This window comes from Marmota marmota, unplaced genomic scaffold (assembly GCF_001458135.2).
Source record: "Marmota marmota marmota unplaced genomic scaffold, marMar, whole genome shotgun sequence".
Taxonomy (NCBI): Eukaryota; Metazoa; Chordata; class Mammalia; order Rodentia; family Sciuridae; genus Marmota; species Marmota marmota.
In genome coordinates, this window is record NW_025999869.1 from 12646043 (window position 1) to 12669321 (window position 23279).

At 35.7% G+C, this 23279-nt stretch overlaps 1 protein-coding gene across 2 annotated transcripts in view; it reads left to right on the forward strand.

Annotated features, from left to right (window-relative positions):
* The window catches only part of Gabrb2 (gamma-aminobutyric acid type A receptor subunit beta2), a 234267-nt gene that overhangs the window by 182235 nt on the left and 28753 nt on the right, over positions 1–23279 (forward strand). Inside the window, exons 6-9 of one of the 2 annotated variants that reach the window (XM_015492645.2) lie at positions 5941–6078; positions 7738–7890; positions 11050–11294; positions 15610–15723. In XM_015492645.2, the coding sequence (XP_015348131.1) occupies positions 5941–6078; positions 7738–7890; positions 11050–11294; positions 15610–15723 (650 nt within the window). The remainder of the gene's footprint in view (positions 1–5940; positions 6079–7737; positions 7891–11049; positions 11295–15609; positions 15724–23279) is intronic. The other variant, XM_015492646.2, reaches the window with a different exon arrangement.

Consider the following 23279-nt stretch of genomic DNA (forward strand, 5'->3'; position numbering starts at 1 on the left):
AATACAAGGGGGAGAAATGAATGACAGTAGAGGGGGTAGAGAGAGAAGAGGGGAGGGGAGGGGAGGGGGGATAGTAGAGGATAGGAAAGGCAGCAGAATACAACAGACACTAGTATGGCAATATGTAAATCAATGGATGTGTAACTGATGTGATTCTGCAATCTGTATATGGGGTAAAAATGGGAGTTCATAACCCACTTGAATCAAAGTATGAAATATGATATATCAAGAACTATGTAATGTTTTGAACAACCAACAATAAAAATAAAAAAAAATAAAAAAAATAAAAGTGGCAGTCACACACACACACACACACACACACACACACACAGAGATAGGTTATCTTTGAATGCTAGGCCATGACTTGATGGTGTCTTTACGAAGATAACACTGCATAACACTAGGTAATCAATTCTGACCTACCCTAGGCCAATTATTTTAAACTGCTTGAGGTCTAGAAATGATTTGACAGCTGAACATTTGTGTCTAGCAGACCATCTAAAGAGCAGAGAGAATAAGATGCAATTAAGGAGTCAGGGCAGTCATCAGAGTGTCTTTGAAACACTTTCACCCTGTTGAATTTGAAGAGCAGTGGCTGACAAGTGTGTGTCTTTCTCTTTGCTTCCTGAAGAAAACCCTGTATTCTAGCAGAGCATCCAGGTCTGTGAATGGAGTGAGTGCGTTCTGATTGTGGACCCATAAGCTTCTGATGAGGGCCACTTGAGCTGTTTGTCTTTTTGCTGAGCGCGTCATCCTGTTACTTCCCTAAAATGTAAAATGTTTGCGATGCCCCCCACCTGCCCCATGCCTTGCTCCATTAACAAGGCAGTTCTGTGTTATTCAAGATGTTTTCTTCTCTTCTGGAAACTTTTTTGGAGAAAAAAGTATTTACTAAAGAAGCAAAATAAGGTTCAGATGGACTGTGGGGCTTTTCAAGTGTTTACCTCACTGTAGGGGTCATTACTTAAAAGGATTGTATTTAAGGTCCCTAAAAATCTTCATTATTTGTCCAGTGTGTAAGGAATGATTACACCTGGGTGGGTGTTTTTATATGCTAAAAATTATCTTGTAAAATAGATTTGGGTTATGACATGGCTAAATAGAATTAAATGGATTCTTTATTGCAAAATCTTCTATTCTTTGTTGTGTTTAATGTTTTGTGACTTTACATAACAAGTGGTCCAAACGTGCTGTTACTCTCAAATATTTTGATGGTGGAATCCTTTTTCCATGAAACACATTATAGGATTAATGACTCTTAGAACAGAAATCAAGACTTACCAATAGTTCCTTTCAGACTAATAATAGGAACCACGTGAAATTTTTAAATACTGATAGGCAGTTGCATGCTAATCTTTTTAACATTGAAGCATTTGATTCAGAAAGTATATAAAGTGTTGTGGTGGTCACATAAAGGGAAGAATATCTGAGGTAAGACGTTTCTTGAGATGATTCTTAAAAACTCAAAACCACCTGTATCTATTGTGAACTGACATAACAGTGACTCTAAATTCTCACTCATTCCCAACAGGGTATGATGACAGAATCCACAGGTTAAAACCACTGAGAAGTGACTGTGATTTTGTTGGATGCAATGGGAAGTCCCATATATATAATTGCCCTAATACATTTACTAACCCAATCAAGGAGCAAAATATTAAATAAGTAATGATAAAAACCATAACTCACTTTTTTGGTTTTCCACTAGGAAAACATAAATGGAGGCATTTGGGAATTTACTTCTTTCCAGTGTTCTCATAGCTGCCTATAATTTAACGTCTTGGTACAGCTTTGACTTTTGGCATGATAAATTATTCTGAAATAAAATATTTACTTAATAAATAACAAATATGCATGTACACTGACAGCAGAGACAGAAAATCTTTTTTAACATATCATGTTATACAATAAAATAATGTCACAATTGTAAGAATGTATTCAGGTATTTTGTGGATGTGTTTAAAATGGCATTTCTGTTCCTTAGATCTTGTGGAGTATGTGTTTTTATCAGTATTTAAAAGAGAATGATCTATCATTCATTTTTTTTATAAACTTATAAATGTGTGTTTTTTTCCTTCTTGATCAGAGGCTTTAGCATGTCATATAACTTTAATTCCTCATGGTAAATGACAATGAATTTATATTTTAGTTTATTCATAGACCATCTGAATTTATTATGTGGGTTACATTTTTTTATGCTAATGTTATAAAATAATTGAATGACTCAGCTTCTGGAATTCCATGAATAAAATATAAAAGATAGGTTTGATTTGCAATACATAAATGAAAGGCTTTCGTGCATCTCCTACTGATATCTTTTTAAAAGAATCCAATTATTTTTCACTCATTATGAGAGCTGTAAAAGTTAGGTCATATATATTTGCATATGTTTTCTTTTCATTTTAATCACTTTGAAAGGCTGTTAAATATTCCTCCAGAGAAGACTGAAAATAAGAAGAAAACTAGGTCCACTTTAAGCTAATCCTACGCAGTTCACTGAACTGGATTTTGAACTTGATCCACCGTGGCTGTGTCATAGATCATTCACTTTTTGTCTTCAGAAATGGATGATGTAAAAGAACCCAGTTGCTTTCCACCCAGAACACTTCATATTCAGCTAAGCAAAATGATTTCAGGTGATTTTGCTTTGGCAGTAGCTTATAAGAAGGGTATACAATATGCTGCTTCATTGTGTTGAATTCTAAAACCTTAGACATCAAAATAACCTTCATATTTCTTATTATATCAGTGTCCAAGCACTTTCCTAGAGTTGCATAGTGTGGTCAAACAGCTAAGCTTCTCCTTTTGAAAATGCTTATAATGTGCAGAACTGGTGTCAAAATGGTATGCAACTAGATGCTCATTTTTTATAATTCTTATTAAAATACTATCAGCTAAAATTTATAATAATAATTATATGACAAGTACCTTTTTAAACATATAATTTTCACCTACATGAAACTCTTTGAAGCAGCCATTATTATTGTCCCAATTTGTAGATGAGAAAATAGGAAACAAAAAAGTAACGTAATTTAGGCAAAACTGTCATATAGAGAAACATAAAATAAAGAACCTCTGGATTCTTCTTAAAGGTTCTTATTACATTCTTCAAATTAATTTTAGCAATCTTTATTTAGTGCCAACTCTGTGCCAGGGACCATGCTAAGAGCAGGGAACAGAAATGTGAACAGCTTGCATCTCTTCACAATGGATGAACATCTGGATAATGCTTCAACAGAAACAACCACCCACCCAAGTTCACATCTGTATAAGATTATCATTTTATCCATTCCATAACATTTACTTAGTACCTGCTCCCTACCACATTTTAACTAGCAAACACTGTCAAACATCTGGCATTTTGACAAAAGCGTATTATTCTTGGTAAAGTTTCTGCATGTGGTGTATCTCCTATACCACTGAGTTGGATTGGCATAGATATTCTCATTCTTCTACCTGCAGATAGTTTCTGTGATAGGATTTATAGTAATGGACACAAGAAGGTAAATACTGAGGAAGGTAAGGAGGAGAGGAATCTGGAGAATTAAAAATCCTCCTCCTAAGCTTAGACTTGGTCCATTATGGGAAATATTGAGGTGACCCTTTTCTTATTCTCTTTCTTTGAAGATGGCTGCATTTTATTTGTATAAAAATGGATAATTACTTTCTTGTACACATGTTTGGTATTTCCTAGAGGAGATGCAGTAGGAAAATTCTTTCTTTGGGTCAGTCACATTTACATGACAACAGTTCTTGACTCATCAGATGTGTCATTGTTTAAAAAAATAAAAAAACTTTTTTGTAGTTGTAGATGGACTGAATGCCTTTATTTTATTTCTTTATTTTTATATCATGCTAAGGATCAAACGCAGTGCCTCACATATACTAGGCAAGTGCTCTGCCACTAAGCTACAGCCCCAGCCCCAGATGTGTAATTTTAACTAATTATGGGTGTCTAATAGTTGTAATGCATATAAGTACTGCTCCCTGTGGAATGATTATTGTGAAGATTAAATGAAATAGTGAAAGTAAAGTTTTTTGGGGTTTTTTTAGCAGAGTTCCCAGTAATATCTATGGCAGTGTTCAATAAGTTCATTTGCTATTATTTTAATTCTTTTCATTATCTTCCTCTTTATCTGCTAGACAAGTGGTTCTCAATGTTTTTACATGCCAACTACAATAGAATTATCTGCTTATTCTAAACAGTCAGGCCCTAGGCCAATGGCTGGCTAACTCACTAGGAATCTCTGATGAATTTTCAGGAACATGAAATGATGAGCCCAGGGTCCTGGGTTTTGTACTTGAACTCTCTATGAACAGGATGGGTTTATGGCTCTTGAAGCCTGTGAACTGAATCAGTCAGTGGTGGTTGGGGTTTAATAACATCTATATGTTTATCATAGAAGTTAAGGAGAATCTGAGTGCTGCTTTCAAGGGAGATGATTATCTTCCTATTTCAAAGATACCCCTTTTTATGTTTAGACATTATGCTTTCAATGTTAGGATGCTCTTCTAACTACCTAGTTTGATTCTAGGAGCTATTGACATTTTTTTCTGTTATTCTAAATTGTTTATTGGTGGTAGAATTATCACTATTACTGAACTAGTTTATAACAGAGATCTGTATAAAGAACCAATGAGAAATTAGATTGCATTTGAGATGTTGTTCTAGACCCATGGTATATGTGTCCATATGAGGAAAATTGAAACCTTAGAAAAAGTCCACTTATCCTTTGGGGCAGTCACATGTCAAGGGACAAATAACTTACATGATCTTTTTTTTATTGGTAGATGGGCATATACCTTTATTTTATTATTTTTATGTGGTTGGTACTGAGGATCAAACCGAGTACCTCACACATGCAAGGCAAGCACTCTGTCACTGAGCCACAACCCCAGAACTTACACAATCTTTATGATTTGTTTGTGCGTGTCTCTTAGACTTGCCTGCCTCTTAGACTTGTAAACAATCCAGATGCAAAAGTTCTTTGAAGAGATAAATATGGTATCACTTTAAATTTAATATATGCAAATGTATGCATTTTGTTGGGGAGATTTTTTGAAGGGGTGAATAAGTTTGTAAAATGTCATTAATATACACTGGACTCCATTGCATACTTCCATGTATCACACTGATTGTGGTCCAGTGTGGGCTATTCATTACAGTTAGATGTTTGAGTATTAGTTATTGATATCTATGCTTATTTGTTGAAATTGTACTCAGACTCATGGCTTGAAAATGTCATTGGAACAAAGAAGAGGTCTTTGTTATACACACTCCTTTCCCCAGAGACTGCACTGATGAACACCATAGGTATCTGATAAATAACTGTGTACATAGCATGTATGCTGCTCCTCAGAACTATTGGAATTAGTGTTATATTGATTTGGGGATGTTTTTAATTGGATGTGTTATAAAATCAAATTTAGAGATCATGTATGTGAATATTGAAAAATTGATTACCCACTTCTTCATAATCATTCCTCTTCTGACATGAAAGCCAAATATATTGTAATTCAGATATTTTATATTATTGGGGAGTGTTTGGTAGCTTTCAGTACTGAACTGATCATTTTAATGAGTTTTCTCCTCTTCTGTCCTCTTTGAGTGCAATTTAGAGTTATGTGGTAACGTGATAGGAAAGCCTTTCCTAAAGTGAGGTTTATAACCAGATAAACCTAGTTTCAAGCCCCATCTGCACATCCCAGTTGCAAGAGGCTGTGAGTAGTTAATTTCTCTACACCTGTGTTTTCCCATGAGGGTCTAGTCATATTTCCCTGTGGGATCTCTGTAGGGGGTTTTAATGTGGTAGTAGACTCTACATGCTGACTATGGTATTTGACACATTATGACCTTTAGGTGTAGCTTTTAAAGTTGCTTTTCTAAACACATGTTCTTTTTCTTTTTTTTTTTTTTTTGGTGTGTGTTTCCTTTTACAGATGGATATACCACTGATGACATTGAGTTTTACTGGCGTGGGGATGACAATGCCGTGACAGGAGTAACCAAGATTGAGCTCCCGCAGTTCTCCATCGTAGACTACAAACTTATCACCAAGAAGGTTGTTTTCTCCACAGGTTCGTATCAGGGAAATGAATCTTCATCATAGTTTGTCAAAAGGCTTCACTTTCACTGAGGTCCTGTCCCAGGAAGGATCATGACTCTGAAGGATTTGGCTCTGCTGAAAACCCTGCTCCCCATAGAGCCTACAGCTCCATACAGAACCCAGGCAGCTCCTCTCCAGAAGGTGCCCCAGCAAAGCTCAGAGGGTCATCTGCATGTGCCTCATGCTAGAGAAGGGACTAAGATTTTAGAAATGGGATACAGAAGAGTTGAAGACCTGAGTCAGAGAGGTCCCCAGCTCGATGCATTCCTGAGAACTTATGATCATCCTGGGGCCTAGAATGACGCAGTGGAAGTCCTCAGGGCAGAGGAGAAGAGTTTTATGATCTTCACCATTCTGCCCCTTCCAGACGTTGACATCATCCTACTGTCTTTGCCATCTTGGCCCTTTCAACCCTGAGACTGGAGATTGCCAGACTTGATGTCATCAACATAATTTTTTACATTTTTTTAAAACAAAAAAAAAACCAGGAAAACAATTATTTGCTAGATATTAATTTAGTAGCAAAAGAAATTGAAATCTTACAAGAATGCTTCACTTTATGTATTTTTCCATTGAAGTGAACCCCATTGGCACAGTAATGGCTAATACTGTAACAGTAAATATAGAATCACCTTTCTGCTAAGAATTCAGATACTTCTTGTCCCTATAAACCAAAAACCATTTAAAGCAAGAGCTGTGTGACTTGGTAAATATACCAAGTTGCCTCTAGCTTAAAAAAACACTATTTCCAAAGTGGGATGTCCTCCAAATCCCTAAACAGACCAAAACATAAAGGAAAGAAAACAAACTGAAAACTTTTCCAAAGGATAGAATCTTTCAACCCCTAAAGCTCTTTGGGAAGGAGTTGCTGCTTCAAATATTCTTACTTTCATATTAAGGCATATTAGCCCAAGAAGACTAAATAAAGCTTCTCTCAAATAGTGGAAGTCTCTCCCGTGCAGTGCATTAACGTGAACTTTTTATATTGTAAGAATGTGCTCTCCCGTGACTCTCATCCAAAGAGTAATGCCCTAGATCACTAAAACCAAAAACCCAGACTTAGTAACCTATACTGTTAGTTGTTTTTCCCAAAAATGTTGCTCAAAAGCAATGATTCTTCACCATCCTGTGGATCAGGGGGCATTGAAATTGTTAAGAACTAATAAAGGATGCATGCACGTGAAAATCTACACAGAAGGGATTTTTATGTTCTATGATCAGAGCATGCAGTTTTATTCTTATGTAAGAGAAAAGCTGTAGGGTGAACTTGCTGGGGGACGATTAAGAAAGGCAACAAAAGGTCCTCCCAAATAGTCTTGTCATCACAATGGCAGAGAATCAGTCTCTGTTCCTGCAGTGTATGGCGCTGAGCAGGGAAAAGCAGGAATCCTTTTTAATCACTGATGAGTACTGGATGTATTCCACACTGAGTAGCTTCTGCCACTGAGTAGCTCCTGCTAATTAAAACCCCAGTGCTCTCAGACTATTTTTGCTGGAGGGAAAAAACAAGTTCCTAAACCAAGAGCTAGAATTGAATTTAGGGAATATGTCAAAATGTTTATGGATTTTAATGGAAAGCATTGTGTAGTTATTAATTAATAATGATAACATTCTGAAATTGCCTTTCTAGGGTCCTATCCCAGATTGTCCCTCAGCTTTAAGCTTAAGAGAAATATTGGCTACTTCATCCTGCAAACATACATGCCTTCCATCTTGATTACGATCCTCTCCTGGGTCTCTTTCTGGATTAATTATGATGCTTCAGCTGCCAGAGTGGCTTTAGGTAAGCCATTTTCCAACTGCATGTGGGGTTTTACTCTGTGCCTGCATGTCTGCACATGTGTGCAGTTTCCTACCCAGGGATTTGTAATGCCTGACAGGACTGGACCTTGCCCATTACAAGAGTTTAGCCTTCAGACTTTGGGTGATCTGATTCACCATTAAATCAATTAAACATGAATTAAAGCTCTTCCGTGTCAAAATTAGTTAACTATATAGCTATTGGTGATGAAATTAGATTCATTGGTTTCATATTTTTATTGAAACATATTTCATGTAATATTGCTTGCATAATTGTTCACTTTGCATCCATTCTATGCTTCTATACCTGAGAAGAGCTCCTTTCCAACTTTTTTTCATGAGACAAGGATATGCAATATGTAGTAGATGGATAAGCAAAAAGGATTCTACAGTTTTATTAATGGTTTTGAGCAGCATACAGAGGACAGAGACAGCAGAATAAGAACACAGGGAAATCATCTGTGGCATGGATTATCATAAGATATTTTTTTTCTCTTATAACAACAGGAGGAGGATACTCAATTATATTTCTTAAACATTTTTGTTATTAACTCTGGGTAAGGTAAATTTATGACCTTCTGTACAATCTTCATTATTTTCAGTTCTGACTATTCCCCTTAAAATATTGAATTGTTGACTTCTTCACCACGAGATCTCAAATTCCATTATGGCTTTCTTAGAAAGTCATTCATTATTCATTCAAAAAAATATCTGTTGAATTCCTGATATGGTCTAACCAGACGGTGCACTGGATACAGCAGTCCTCTTCTGGAAGGTTTACTCAGGTAGTAAAAGATAGACAACAAATTGAATAACCATGCATATTATAGTATAGGGTAAATCTATAGAGGGGAATCAACCAGGTAAGAGGGCTTGAGTATACAACAGAGAACAGTTTAGGAAAATCAAGGCTGATCTCAGGGCAGAAGTTGTCCATAAAACACAAGAGTTCAAGATGAAGACCCAAGTAGCCCAGTTGGTGATGATATTCCCAGCTACTGCTAGTACGCTGAGGCAGGAACCATCAAAATAGGTTCCTAAGAATCTCCTGAGGCCAGGATAGAGTAAGCTCAAGGGGCCGAGTAAAGATGATATTGGGGAGGGAGGAATGAAAGCTCATGAAGGTTTTTATAGACTATGGTACAGACAGACATTGCCACTGAGCAAAAAGTGACAAGATTTGATTTCAGTTGGAAAGGGGTTCACGTTGGCTGATGTTCAGGTTAGATTGTGATGGCCCAAGGATGGAAGGGAGTAGAAGAAATGACCTCTGGGACTGAGGCAAGGCCTGTGATATATACTCTTAAAATCCTGTAAAGCTGTCCTATGAGGAGTAGCCATAGGTATAACTTTCATTATGCGATGAATTTTCCTCCCACAGTACTGAAGGATCCCCAGGGGAAGATCCAAATCTGGTATTGTATCCACAGTGTCCTGCCTGGGGAATGGTGCTCAGTAATTGTTCCCTGAATAAAGGAATGCATACAGTTTGAGAATATCCTATTTTGCTAAAGTTAAAATCTGTTATCTACTTTGTGTGTGTGTGTTATAGAATCAAGAAATAATTATTTACTTTTTAAAGGAGATTTTTGAAACATCTTTTTAGGTGAGCAATTTGCTATTATTTTCAGAAATACCTCAAAATCAGACTTAGTCAAATCAACATTGTCTCATCATGTGGAGCAGGGTAGTCTATAGTTGAAATGAAGAAGAGAACAAGAATGATTAACAAAGAAAAGAGAGGAGAACCGTTAAGATGCTTCAATTAACATAAAGCAAAACCAAGGCTCAAATCTATATTTTCTGTAGTTTTTCATGAAAATCTACAGAAGCAAAATAAAAAGTATGATGTTATTGCTAGATAAAAATCGAATCAGAAAACTATGTCCTCAAAAAGTCATAGAAATAAAATTTAGCCTTTGAGATATGCTGTTGGAAAGTGTTAAAGGGAACAGTTAAAAATACGCTGTTTTAAACAGTCATGGTACGACTTCCCATCTGTGTGATCTTGACCTCTGAGCTTTGTCTATTTTCACATCACTGTTTGGCAACAAGGTTGGAATTTATCATGCTCAGAACTCTGGACTCCTGTGCTCTTTACCTTCCAATTACAACTTCGAGGAAAACTACTTGCGACAGCCAGAACTGTCCACCCTACTGGATGAGCAGTTAGAGTCTAACCCAGAGTGGCATTTCCCATAGGACTCTTATAATACTTCTGAGCTGTTTATGTGGGCATTGTGCCTGATTGTCCAACCCTAAGCCATGAGAACTGACTCCTGCTTCTCTGCTACCCTCCACTTCCAGTTTCTGAAATGTTGACAGTGGTTCATTTAATGCCATCTGTATAATGCGTCCATTGATTTCAGAATCATTGCTATTATCTTACTTCCCCTCTGTCATTTAAGTGGATTTTTCCAGAAGCCTCTGAACTGGTGTTCTTTATTGTCTTGCCTGTGTCTCCCACACAACACACTGCTACCAGAGTGACTGTCATAAATTCAGTTGTCTATAAGTTTCCTGCTTGAAGGCCAGTGCTGGCCAGTGCTTCACATTGCCTTTAATTTAAACGTCTTCTTGGGCTCCCCATCTTGCAGCCCTTTCTTGAATCTCCCCTCTTCTCACAATTCAATTCATCCTGCTTAATAATGCACCCATAATTTTTCTTACAAACCCAACCTTTTATATCAAGTTTTCTCCACCCCAGTACCCTGATGTATTCCTTAAATATCGACCTCCAGGCCTTGTTCACCAGGGTAATGATCACTCAGTCTTCAGAAACCTGCTCAGACATATCCATTTCCTATTCTCCTCCCCACTACCTCATGGAACTGAACTAGAGTCTTCCCCATATAATCATTTTATGCATACGGTTATAATAACATTTAATTCACTAGTTATAATAAGTATAAATTAAAAAATATAATGAAAGGAAATCTCCCAAAGTGATTAATGTTCACCATAAGCTAATTTATGTACATCCCCAGGGCCTATCACAGAGCTGATATATAATAAGTGCCCAGTAAATATGTTGTGGTTTATATAAATGAGTAAAATCAACCTTTCCAGTGATTGTAAGAGCAAAAAGGAAATGGGAACATCATTATTCTAACATTTTTCTTTTTCCTTTTTTTTTTTTCAGGAATTACAACTGTACTAACAATGACCACAATCAACACTCACCTCCGGGAAACTCTCCCCAAAATCCCTTATGTGAAGGCCATTGACATGTACCTAATGGGGTGCTTTGTCTTCGTTTTCATGGCCCTTCTGGAATATGCTTTGGTCAACTACATTTTCTTTGGGAGAGGACCCCAACGCCAAAAGAAAGCAGCAGAGAAGGCTGCTAGTGCCAACAATGAGAAGATGCGCCTGGATGTCAACAAGGTAAATTCAGAGGGCAAGCCCTCTTGCTTCTTAAGTGCATAGAGGAATGCTACTAGTATAGGCTTCTGGCCTTCCTCAAAACAGGAGGAAACCAAAGCCCCAGGGAGAGAATAGATAATTTTCCCAAAATTACAAATATATTTAGTGAGAAAGGCACAATTATGGCCCAAACTCATCACCCAAGCTTTGAGTGATGCCCTTTCCATGAACTGTAGGTTTTCCCAAAACTTTGTCTGAGAACCACCTATGTGACTTTTTCCCCAGGCATAAGTATATTGTCTATTTTATTTACATTTCTTTAATTTATTCACCTTAAATTTTTATACTTTATGTCACTCAAATTATTATTACTTTCTGGAGGATTTTTTTAAATAAATAAAAATAAATAACAGGAATTTGGACCTAAAATATTTATTCTCTTAAACTTAAAAGTATAATAAACAATTCTAAAGATGTGTTAAGACCCCCAGCAACAAATTGAGACTTCCCCCTTAGGTCATCAGACAAGTGTGGAAGGAAAAAAAAAAAAGAGGAATAGATTTTTTCATTTAGTGACACGGGATCACAGGATTACTGCACACCTTGCACATACACCCTTATCATTGAAGCAGTTGACATATGAGGCCACCATCTTGTTTATGTCAGGCATAGTGAAAAACTTCCTGCATGATAGTAAACACTGTTTTTTCTTTAGAACAATCATTTTCAACCTTAGCTGCCAAATGGAATGATGTGTAGAGGATTAAAAAGAATACTGAAGGCAGGATCCCTTCCCCCAGAATTCTCATTTGAGTATCTTGGGGTATGCCTTGATTGCATACTCTTTAGTTTCCTCAGGAATTCTGATTTGCAGCCAAGTTGAGAAATCACCACTTTGAGGCTTCTGTCAAGAGTCCCAATGGAGTTAATCCACATTAATCCCAGAATGGAACTTTACCTGGCTTCCTGTTATAGAACTTTCTGCACTAGACTGTATAATTGTGTATGCATTTCCCAATAGTCCAAATTTAGATCCTTTGAAATAGATAATGAAAGCAAGGTCTTGACTTAGTATCTGCTTGAAGTAGTGTTTAGCAAATAATGTGTAATATTGAGTTCAATAAAATGGTAATAGGACAAAGAAAGCAACAAAATCTTTAAACCATATGGAGTTATTCTGTATAATAATAATAATTGATTATTTAATTGATATTTTAATTTTATCTAGCTTCAGATTAATTTCAGGATAGAACATATAAATAATCTCTACCATTGGGATTTATTTGAGTAAACCTTGTGGAAACTTATGTTTCCCACATACCCATAGGTCGGTTATTTGACTTTAGACTATTCTCTAACCAAAGGCACTTCTTTCTCAGAACATGATGTTAATAATGATGCAAATAATAAACATAGGCTTTGAAAGCCAATGAGCCATGGGGCCAAGGAAATTATTAATTTCTTACCAATGCCCAGGGTTTCACTGAATGGAGTCTTTTGGTTGGTAGATTCCAACCTACACTCATGGCTTTCTTGGGCTGTCAAATGTCAGAGTACTTCTAACATCCATTTCATGATTTACCTAATATTATAGTCTTAGTAAAGGAAAGAGAATGAATAAATAGCACTATCTCAGAGGACTGCAGCTTAAGATGAGTTTAAATCAATTGCCTAACGCAAGGCTGACTTCATAAGATAGCATCTGAGCTCTCTCACTTTCATCTACCCTATTTTTCATACTGATTTGCATTTAAATGATAAATTTAAGATCTAGATGGTGGATATTTTATATGAACGGAATCTGGAAAGCTTTAGGTGTTTTACACTCAATTGTACTGAGCTGGAGTAGAGAAAGCTTCACTTATCAGGTACCTCACCAGGTTGAAAAGCCCATCCTCTGGGCTGCAGATAGATCCACAACTGAGGTGATAAAATACAAGAGAATAAGAAAGATATCTAAAATCCTCCTTTTTCAGTGTTTCACAGACAGGGGCGATTTTGTCTCCCAGAGAATTCTTGACAATGTCAGAGGATATTTTTGGATGTCAAACTGTGAGAAGGGCATTGCTACTGGTGTCCAGCGTGATGAGGTCAGGGATGCTACTATCCACCCGCTAGTGCAGAGGACAGCTTTCTGTAGCAAAGACCTGTCCAGCTCAGAGCATCTGCTCCTCAGTCTCAAACATGAGAAACTGAGGCCAGAAAAGAACAATATGTTTGTGTTATTCTTAAAATTCTTTAATAGAAGTGACCTCCATACGAGGTAAGGACTCTGCTAGTCGTAAATATTAATAAACTATTATTGTCAGGCATTATTACTTTTAAAATAAAATTTATAGTTTCCACACTTATGGACGATGCTTGCTTGTGCGTTTTATGTGGTCTAGCAGTCACATGTAGGGGGCAGTCACAACCCTTAAGGAGAATATGACCTGGAAAGGAATGTTGTATGGCAGAAATTTTAAAGTTAAAGCAAGGAAATCACTTTTCAATGAGTGTTCACTCTAAAGTTTATAACAAACCCACTATGTCAAGCTTTATTGAATAGAATGGAATACATCTAGATGAGATTAAAACAAAAAAAGTTGCATCTAATATTACAGGTCCCCGTGGTTTCATTTTCAACCCAGCATGAAAAACCACACTGGGTTCTGATTGTCCAATGCTTTCATTTGTGTTGGTGTCAGGAATAATGCTACTATTTCTTGTAGAGCATTGTGAACGGGGTAGTTTTCCATGTCCCTTCTTTTCATTGTCTTTTTTCAAAGATCAGGCACATATCATCAACTAAATATTTTATACTCTGGGGAAAAAAAAAATCAGTCACTAGGAGAGGGATTGAATTTTTCACCTTTGGTAGTTTCCTAGAGTTGAAAGTAGTGTGTCCAATCACCTAAACTTACTGTTAAACTGCTCTGCCCTGAGGTCAGGGGTGGATCAAAATGGGAAGCCAGCCCTGATGGGAACCCATTGTTCCTTGAGCAGATTCTTCCATACTTTTCCCATTTCTGTGTTAGTTTCTCTTAACTTTTTGTTTGAATAAGGAAGTTTGTGGCTTCTAAATTACTATCCTGTCATTTAAGTAATGCAAAAACTAAAACCCTTAAAGAAAATGCAACAGCCCAGGTTGCATAGCGAAGTAAACACTTCTGAGATGCGCTTTGGGTTTTCCCAGCCATATTCAGTGTATATTCCACAGTGCTAACAAATGAAAAAAAATAAAGTTACATTGAAAAGGTCGTTCCACATCAGTTCATATATTCAACTCAATTGACTTCACAAAAAAAAAAGAAAGAAAAGAAAAACTCTCTGCACATAGAAATCCATAAGCAAGTGTCACTTTCACAGTTGCCTTCATGTGACAAATGACGGTGGGAAATATCAAGACTTTTTAAGCAATCTTCACACCAACATGAAGTCTATGAAGTAGTTTTCCCAAGTGTCCTCCACAGTTCAGAAAATATAATACCCTCCAAAATAAGAGTAAAAATAAATTTTAAAAAAATCCAATCTCCCTGCTAGTGTCAGGAGAGTCCTTTCTGTTGTCCCTTGAATTCTTGTGTATATGTGTGCACTACTGAGTGTTTCCTGATAGAATTTCCTTTTGATTAATTTTCCTCCCTGTTTTTGATCAGGCCTTCAAGTTTTCAACTCTCCTTTATTTTTTCTTAAAGTCTTATGTTTTCTCCTGGTTTATTTTTCTGCCAATTACTAAGTATATGCATGTTTGAAAAGTTAGTTAGTCTTGCCTTTTAGCCACGTTACTTATTACATATTTGAAATGCCTCCAGAATCTTTACTGCATTGAGAAACCCACAAACCCCAGTTTTCTTTTTTTTTCAAGTATATAAATAATTGTATGCTGAAATTTATAGAAGTCTTGTAGAAATTTTAAATTCAATAAAGTAATACATAAAAGATGAACATTTGAAAATATATAATTTTCATATACACCAAAAATGAAATCAGAAAAATAATCATATTCATAAGCATCACAATAGAGATGCCCCAAAAGATCTTCATTTGAAGGTGTTCTTTATTCTACATTCATGGTTGTTGTGAATCTCTGTATTGTCTTTTCCCATTGTGCCTAATCTTTTGTAATGCAAAGCCGATAAGATTTCTTTAATCTATTTCTACTGCTTGTAATTAATTTTTTAAAAATACATTTTTTAAACCCAAATAATTGGCATTCCCATGCTCTGCTAGCATTGCTCTATCTTTATGCTTTCTAGAGACCAGTAGCATTTATCTATATCCAATTTACTTTAACAACCCATCCCAATCTACTGGCATCAGTCGACTTAATTAGCACATTCTCTACTTTGTCTTCCAGATTTTTTATAAAGATATTAAACAAAATGGGACCCAATATCGATCCTTGTGGGACCCCACTGGAAACCTCTCCCCAACTAGACGGACTACCAATTACGATTTCTCTCTGTATACGGTTAGATAGCCAGTTTTTAATCCATTTATTTGTATTTCTGTTGGGACCAATTTGCTTAGCTGTTCCCTTTAAAGTAATGTTTGAGATCTTTGCAGATAACTTATAGACATGCATCCATAGAGATTTCGGGATAAGTTCAGGTTTTCATGAGACCTTAATGGGGTTTTCTCGGGTTTGTTTTTTTCAATATGGCTATGGTGGACCTAAGCCTCAGTGTTCCAATGAGGAACTGCTGTTAAGCTAGAGAAAGAAAGCAATTGGCTCTTGTTTTGAGATCCCTTTGCATTTTTCTTAAAATAATAGAGTATAGAACATTTGATGGCATTTCTTGGTTTTGTTGTTGGTTGTTTTTTGTTTTTGTTTTGTTTTGTCCTGGTTAGTTGAGTAAGTAGGAAATAAAACGTTTCCAACATTCTATTGGTTGGCTCAGAATTCAGGAACCTGTACTTTCTATCCTAGATTATTAATTTGTGTCTAAGGATGTTATACTTGCATCAAGTCCTTGTTGCTTTGTGATTTATTTTATGTATATGTATTATCTTGGCAGGCTCAGCACTATCATAATGATGGATATGAGGCACCAATTGAAATTATTGCTTGTCAAAAATCATGATTTAAATGAATTTTTAAAATAGTGTATTTTTCTTTTTTTTGCCAATACTTTACAGTTTAGCTTCTGAATCCTCGTGTGTTTGCTATTTTAATTGGCAAATTGTTATTCGTATTGCTCTTCCAACTGGAGGAAGAGCAGGGGGATGATGATCATTGGCACTATCTTACCTGATCATCCACTTAATTCAACTCCAGGGTTTTTGTTTTTGTCTTATTAATTACTATTTCTCGGTGAGGCAGTGAATAATATTGAACGTTTCTAAATGTTTTCTAAAAGGACTTGATGCCGGGACTTGACTTCCATTATTTCATACTCTTCCTTAATTTTATTGCTTTGGGTTAGAATCCTGGATGCCTCATTGTTTCGCCTTGGGCTGGGTGGGGTGGGGCAGGTATGGATAATCTATGAAATCGCTACTTTATTTTGGTATTGGGTGACTTGTTACTTTTGTTACTGGTTATGAAATTTCCTGAGAGATAGCTTTCCAGAGCAGGGATGTTTGAAAGGTTAATTGCTATATTAGTTTTAATCCCCTCAACATTCTAGCACCTACTGTGTCTGAACTCTTGGTTATCACTATGTTGTTGCCACTGTTCTTACTTTTTAATGTTAGTGCGTCTTGTTGAAATAAGTCGATTGATTTCATTGGACAAGTATTCTGTGTAGAATGCTAATAATCAGAAGAAAACATGAATGAAACTTAGAATTTGGATTTGTGATAAAAGCAAAGGGTTGAAGAATGGGGTATTTTTTTAAATCAAAGCACAGCTTGTGATTGGTCCAATGACTGGGTTAAGCCACTGGAAAAATCAGGATGTCCTCCTACCATGAGGATATCTTAAAGCAAACTTGCTCCTTTAGTACATTAAATCGTTTCTCTGATGGCTTGAAAAAGTTGATACAATAAGATCTAATTATTTAGAACCCCTAGTTTTTCAAGCTCTCTTTCTCTGTTTCTCAAAAATAGTTAAAGAGAAGATTCAATGATTTTCACTAAAGTATAAATGTTTATGTCTTCTGGTTTTAAACTTCTTTCTTTCAGATACGTCTATATTCTATTCTTTGAGTCCTCTTTTAAGTTCATATTTGGAGTATGAAATAAGGATTAATATTCAGCAGTTTAAATAATGAGTTTTCTATGATCAAACCCGGAATCTTCAAATCAGCAAATTGTTGGTGGTGATTCTGAGGGGCACTGGGACCCTGGTGGATTTCAGTCAGGCTGAGCTGAGCTCACATGCAGGCGTCGTCTTTTATGAGCTGTGTGACATTGGGCATATTTAGCCTGTCAAGTTCCTCAGCTGAAAATTGAAACACTAATTTCTGCCTTATGGAGCTGTTACGAGGATTAAGTGAGATAATTATGTTAAGGACCTTGTACAGTACCAGGCACAGAGCCTTCTAGCCATAGTTGGTATTCATATCAAGATGGTGGTAGAGAGTGTGTATCTTTCTCGGTTTTTCTTTTCATTTTTTAAGCTTTATTATTATTTTTCTGATTATGAAGCTAATTCATAATTATTCTTAAAAATATGTTTAAAAGGCAGTGAAGACCATCTCTACCCTCTGACAGATACAATCCATAATATCATTGTTTTGTATTCACATTAGGTGATGCTCTTTTTTAAATCATCTGTTATAATTTTCCACTTTACCTCTTCATATATTTAAGTATGTATCATTTCTAATGGCTATATTTTACTGAATGTAAATACCACAATTTAATTAACATTTATTAAGTGAGTACTTACTGTTAGATGTCTTCTTTGTTTCTAAGGGATTCCACATTACAAACAGCTCTAAAAGAAGCATTCCCGTTGCTAACATGTTCCCACACCTTTGATTTCTGACATATTTCTTAAAATGGATTTCCTTGGTCCAAAATGATGTGCATCTAAAGTGAAACATTGATGCATATGTCCAAATTGCTCCCTAATACATTCTGCTATAGTTTCCATCTCTACTGGCACCTTAGAAAAGTGTGGCAATGCCCATATACATGCATACATGCACACGCCTGCACATAATCACCTCATTCATGAAAGGAGAAAAACACACAACTGGCATTTAACTATCCAGTTATGACAAGAATTAAAGTAGCAAATCAGAAGAATCAAACCTCATATACAGTTTCTCTCTCTCTGTCCAAAATCACATAGGATAAAATAGTAATGGAAAAACAAAATCAAAGCAACCAACACCCAATCCAGATCAAGACTGCACTTGGCAGAGATGCAAAAGCAAGGAGAGTATTAGTATAAGCACATGCAAGAGAAACATCCCCAAGCTATAGTTGAGCCAATGAGAAAAACCAATAGCAATAAGCAATGTCTCTATCAAAATGAAGAATCTCAGCAAAGAAGCAGTATGTCCATTGTGCAAAATAAACTTACCAAATGTGATGAGGAAGACCTCATGCAAAAGACAGATAATGACTCTTTTGCTGGGGGCTGAAAAAAAAAGTATATCTCAGAATAAACTAAAAATTTCCATATCAAAATGTTTTTTTCTTTTTTCTTTTTTTTGGTATTGGGAATTGAATTGAGAGGCGCTTAACCACTCAGCCACATTCCCAGCCCTTTTTTATATTTTATTTTGAGATAGGGTCTTGCTAAGTTGCTGAGGGCCTCACTAAGTTGCTGAGACTGGCTTTGAACTTGTGATCCTCCTACCTCAGCCTCACAAACTACTGGGATTACAGGCCTAGTCTACCACTCCTGGTGTTGTTGTTGTTGTTGTTTTGTTTTGCTTTGCTTTTGTTTGTTTGTATTGGGTATGAAACTCAGGGCTCTTAAACACTGAGTCTTATCACCAGCCCTTTTTATTTCATATTTTGAGATACAATCTCACTAAATTGCTGAGGCTGGCCTTGAGCTTGAAATCCTCCTGTTTCAACCTCCTGGGTCACTGGGATTACAGGCATGTGCACCATGCCCAACTCCATAATAACTTTTTTCTCACCAAAAATTAAAAGAGAATAACAAACCAAAGATCAAGAATGAAATGAAAGAGATTAGAAGAGGGAAAGTGAAGTCAAACCCATCTTTAAATAAATTAATAAATGAATATGTCTTAGAATGTCATACTTACATTATCCTAAACTAACAGAAAAATCTAACTTCCACTCCAAAAGAGCATTTACCCAGAAGTCTTCAACTATAAATCCTATCAAACATTAAAAATCAAGTGCCTTCAGTGATATTGGAATTCTTCAGGTCATTAAGTAGAAAAACTTATGATTTAGAAATTCTATGAATATGGTGACAACCCACATTTAAGAAAAATAAATTCATGAGAAAAAACTATGAATCCCCTTCAATAAATGAATACTGAGAAGAAGCAAAATCCTTAGATCAATTTGAATATAGAGAAAACTGAATGCAAACTGTAACAAAACAGCAAAATGTTGTCTCAAAATATAAGGATAGGGGCTGGGGTTGTGGCTCGGTGGTAGAGTGCTCACCTATTATGCGTGAGGCCCTGGGTTCTATCCTCAGCACCACATAAATATAAAATGAAGATATTGTGTCAACCTAAAACTAAAAAATAAATATGAAAAAATATTGATTTAAAAAATACAAGGATAATATTTATCATATATAAGTTGAAAGAGTGAAAAATTTTTCCCCTTGATGCCAAGAAGACTATTAAAAATTTAATCAAGCTTGGCTTTAAATTTAAATCCCTTAGGAAATTAGAGAGCAATGAACATTCCCTGAATGGGTCTCCCTCTTTGTGTTTATCTACCATACTAACTGAAGCTTTGTCTCTTGCTTTTCTTCTTAGGGTGAAACAGTAAAGGCCAGGAAAAGAAATGGATGCTCACCATTGCCCGGTTAATTAACTTTTAAAAAATATTAGCTAATGCAGTTAAGTGAGAAAAAGAAAGAATTTGGAAAAGAAGGAGGAATAAATGAATGAAGAAATTTACTCTTAAGCAAAAAGCAAAACCCAAAAGAAAAAGTACATGTCATTTTATTTAAGCAAAATACAGGCAACCTAGGATAATCTTTCAGAAACAGTATGAGAAGTTAGGGAAGTTTCCATGGCTTTCCTATGTAAAAAATATGTAAATAGTATCAAAAATGGAAGGAAAAAAAGCTCTTATACCAGAAAGTTCTTACTGAAAGAAAATTTTGCTTTTCCCAAGAGAAATCTTATATTATTTAAATACACAACATTTTAAAGGGGTTTATTCTATCAGTTTAGTGTTATTTCATTGGTTACTACAATGAACTTTAATTTTAGCTTTATTTCTTTGGTGGTTTGTTTTAAATGTTTAACACAGTAATCTGAAAATTTTATGAAAAAAAATACATATTATAATTAGTAAAATGAAAACTGATGAGAGAAGAGTATCTCTATTAGAAGTTCAAGTGAACTGTGAAACCACAGCCCAGTGCACCATATAAAGAGAATAGAAATTGGTTTAGAAACATAATCAAAGTAAGTTCTTAATAAATATGTCATTTCATATCATTGGGAGTATGAATTATTCAACATCAGTAAACAACTATTTGTGAGTATTTAAATGTAGTACCATTTATCTAACCTCCTTGAAAATTAAATTCTAGATAAGTCAAAGATCTATTTTTATTTATATTATTTTATTTTTTATTGGTTGTTCAAAACATTACAAAGCTCTTGACATATCATATTTCATATATTTGATTCAAGTGGGTTATGAACTCCCATTTTTACCCCATATACAGATTGCAGAATCACATCAGTTACACATCCATGTTTTTACATATTGCCATACTAGTGACTGTTGTATTCTGCTATCTTTCCTATCCTCTACTATCCCCCCTCCCCTCCCCTCCCATCTTCTCTCTCTACCCCATCTACTGTAATTCATTTCTCTCCCTTGATTTTTTTCCCCTTTCCCCTCACATCCTCTTATATGTAATTTTGTATAACAGTGAGGGTCTCCTTCCATTTCCATGCAATTTCCCTTCTCTCTCCCTTTCCCTCCCACCTCTCATCCCTGTTTAATGTTAATCTTTTTCTCATGCTCTTCCTCCCTGCTCTGTTTTTAGTTGCTCTCCTTATATCAAAGAAGACATTTGGCATTTGTTTTTTAGGGATTGGCTAGCTTCACTTAGCATAATCTGCTCTAATGCCATCCATTTCCCTGCAAATTCCATGATTTTGTCATTTTTTAGTGCTGAGTAATACTCCATTGTGTATAAATGCCACATTTTTTTAATCCATTCATCTATTGAAGGGCATCTAAGTTGGTTCCACAGTCTAGCTATTGTGAATTGTCCAAAGATCTATTTTTAAAAAAGAGGAAATACTACATAAAAGGCAAAAAAAATGTATAAATGGCATGAAAACATGGGTTAGGTAAAAACATGAGAGAAAAATCTTGAATCCAAGAAATAATATATTTGGCCTTGTAAAAATATTCAATTGCTGGATTTTCCTTTCTCTCTCACCATTCCTATCAGTAATTCTTTTCTTTCTACAATAAATGCATATTTTTATCTTTCTAACTATATTTTTAAAGCACATGGTTATTTTTCACTTGCATAATAGTTAAAAATATAGGAAAGTGAAAACATCTGACTCCCAATTTTTTCCCCCCAGGGAAAAAACACAGGCATATTCTGTAATACTTTTTCCTGTATCTGTTTCTACCTCTGTGTGAGAAGACCTTTCTTTTCACTGTCCTTTCATAAGCTTTGATTGGTGCTTGCTCTTTGCAGCTTATTATGGGTGTAATCTTTTGTAAATTTGTACTTAACAGCTGACCATCTTTCCATATGTCTATGTGCTGTTTTAATTGGCTTCTCTGTGAATTAGCTATTCCTTTTCTCATTCATTTATCTTAAGTATCCTTTGTTCTCTGTTTTAAGAGTCCTAAGTATAATTAAGATACTAATCACGCATTGCTATGTGATTTTCAGAAATATTTCCCAAGCTATCATTCATGCCATGAGTTTTTAATTCTCATCTTATCCAGTTATTCACACATTTGTATATTGGGGGTCTTCTGAAAGGCAAAAGTCCTCTTGAAATCCCTTTTGAGCATGTCAGGAGACTCAGGACCCAGGTCTCAACTTGGACACCTGTTAAGCCAAATATGTGAGATGACACAAGGCAACTCTTCATGAATCAGGGTGAGATCCTCATGATCTGATTCACCCTAAACATCATGTCTTTCTAGAACATTTCAGTTTTCTCACCTGAATTTCACTGGAACTTCATTTCCTTTCAGTTAAACCTACTTTCATTTATTTCCCTCACTTCTTTTCAGCTAAACCTACTTTTATTTCTTTTCCACTTTAATATATATGTATGCACACTTAAAACAGGGTGTCTGTCCTACTGTTTCTTATAGAATCTTTGCATTAGCAAGTCTACTTTTGGGAAAATGAGGGGGGAAACTCTATAGAGAGAAATATTCTAAAACAATTTCTTGAGTTAGCAGTAGCTAAACGTACTATCCTGTCCTAAAAATGACTCATCTAAAAGGATATGCTTCTTATACTGGATAAATTAGGATGTAATTTAAATGGTTTTAAGCTGTCAGGTGCAATAATTTAGCAGGCAGGTACATTAAATTATAATATTGTACCCTGGGATAGTGTTTATAACTTTCAAAATGATTACTATGGGATCTCATTATCACAATAAAACCTCTAGATACATAGAGGGTGGAGCTAACCCCATTTAATAGATGTGAAAAGAAACACAGACACGTAGGATGTCACTATGACACAGGCTCTGGGGACCAGTGCTAGTGGACCCTCTGGCCATGTTCCTTTCCTCTGCTGTCATTGCCTCTCTGTGTCCCTTCTGAGTCAGTGAACCTATCTGGTCATCCTCGTTCCTACAAGGAAGCCAAGACTCTATTATGACCCATTGTCTTTCAATCTGGTGTTTTTCTAGAATGGGAATCACAACCAAAGAGTTCAATTTTGTAAACATATTTAAT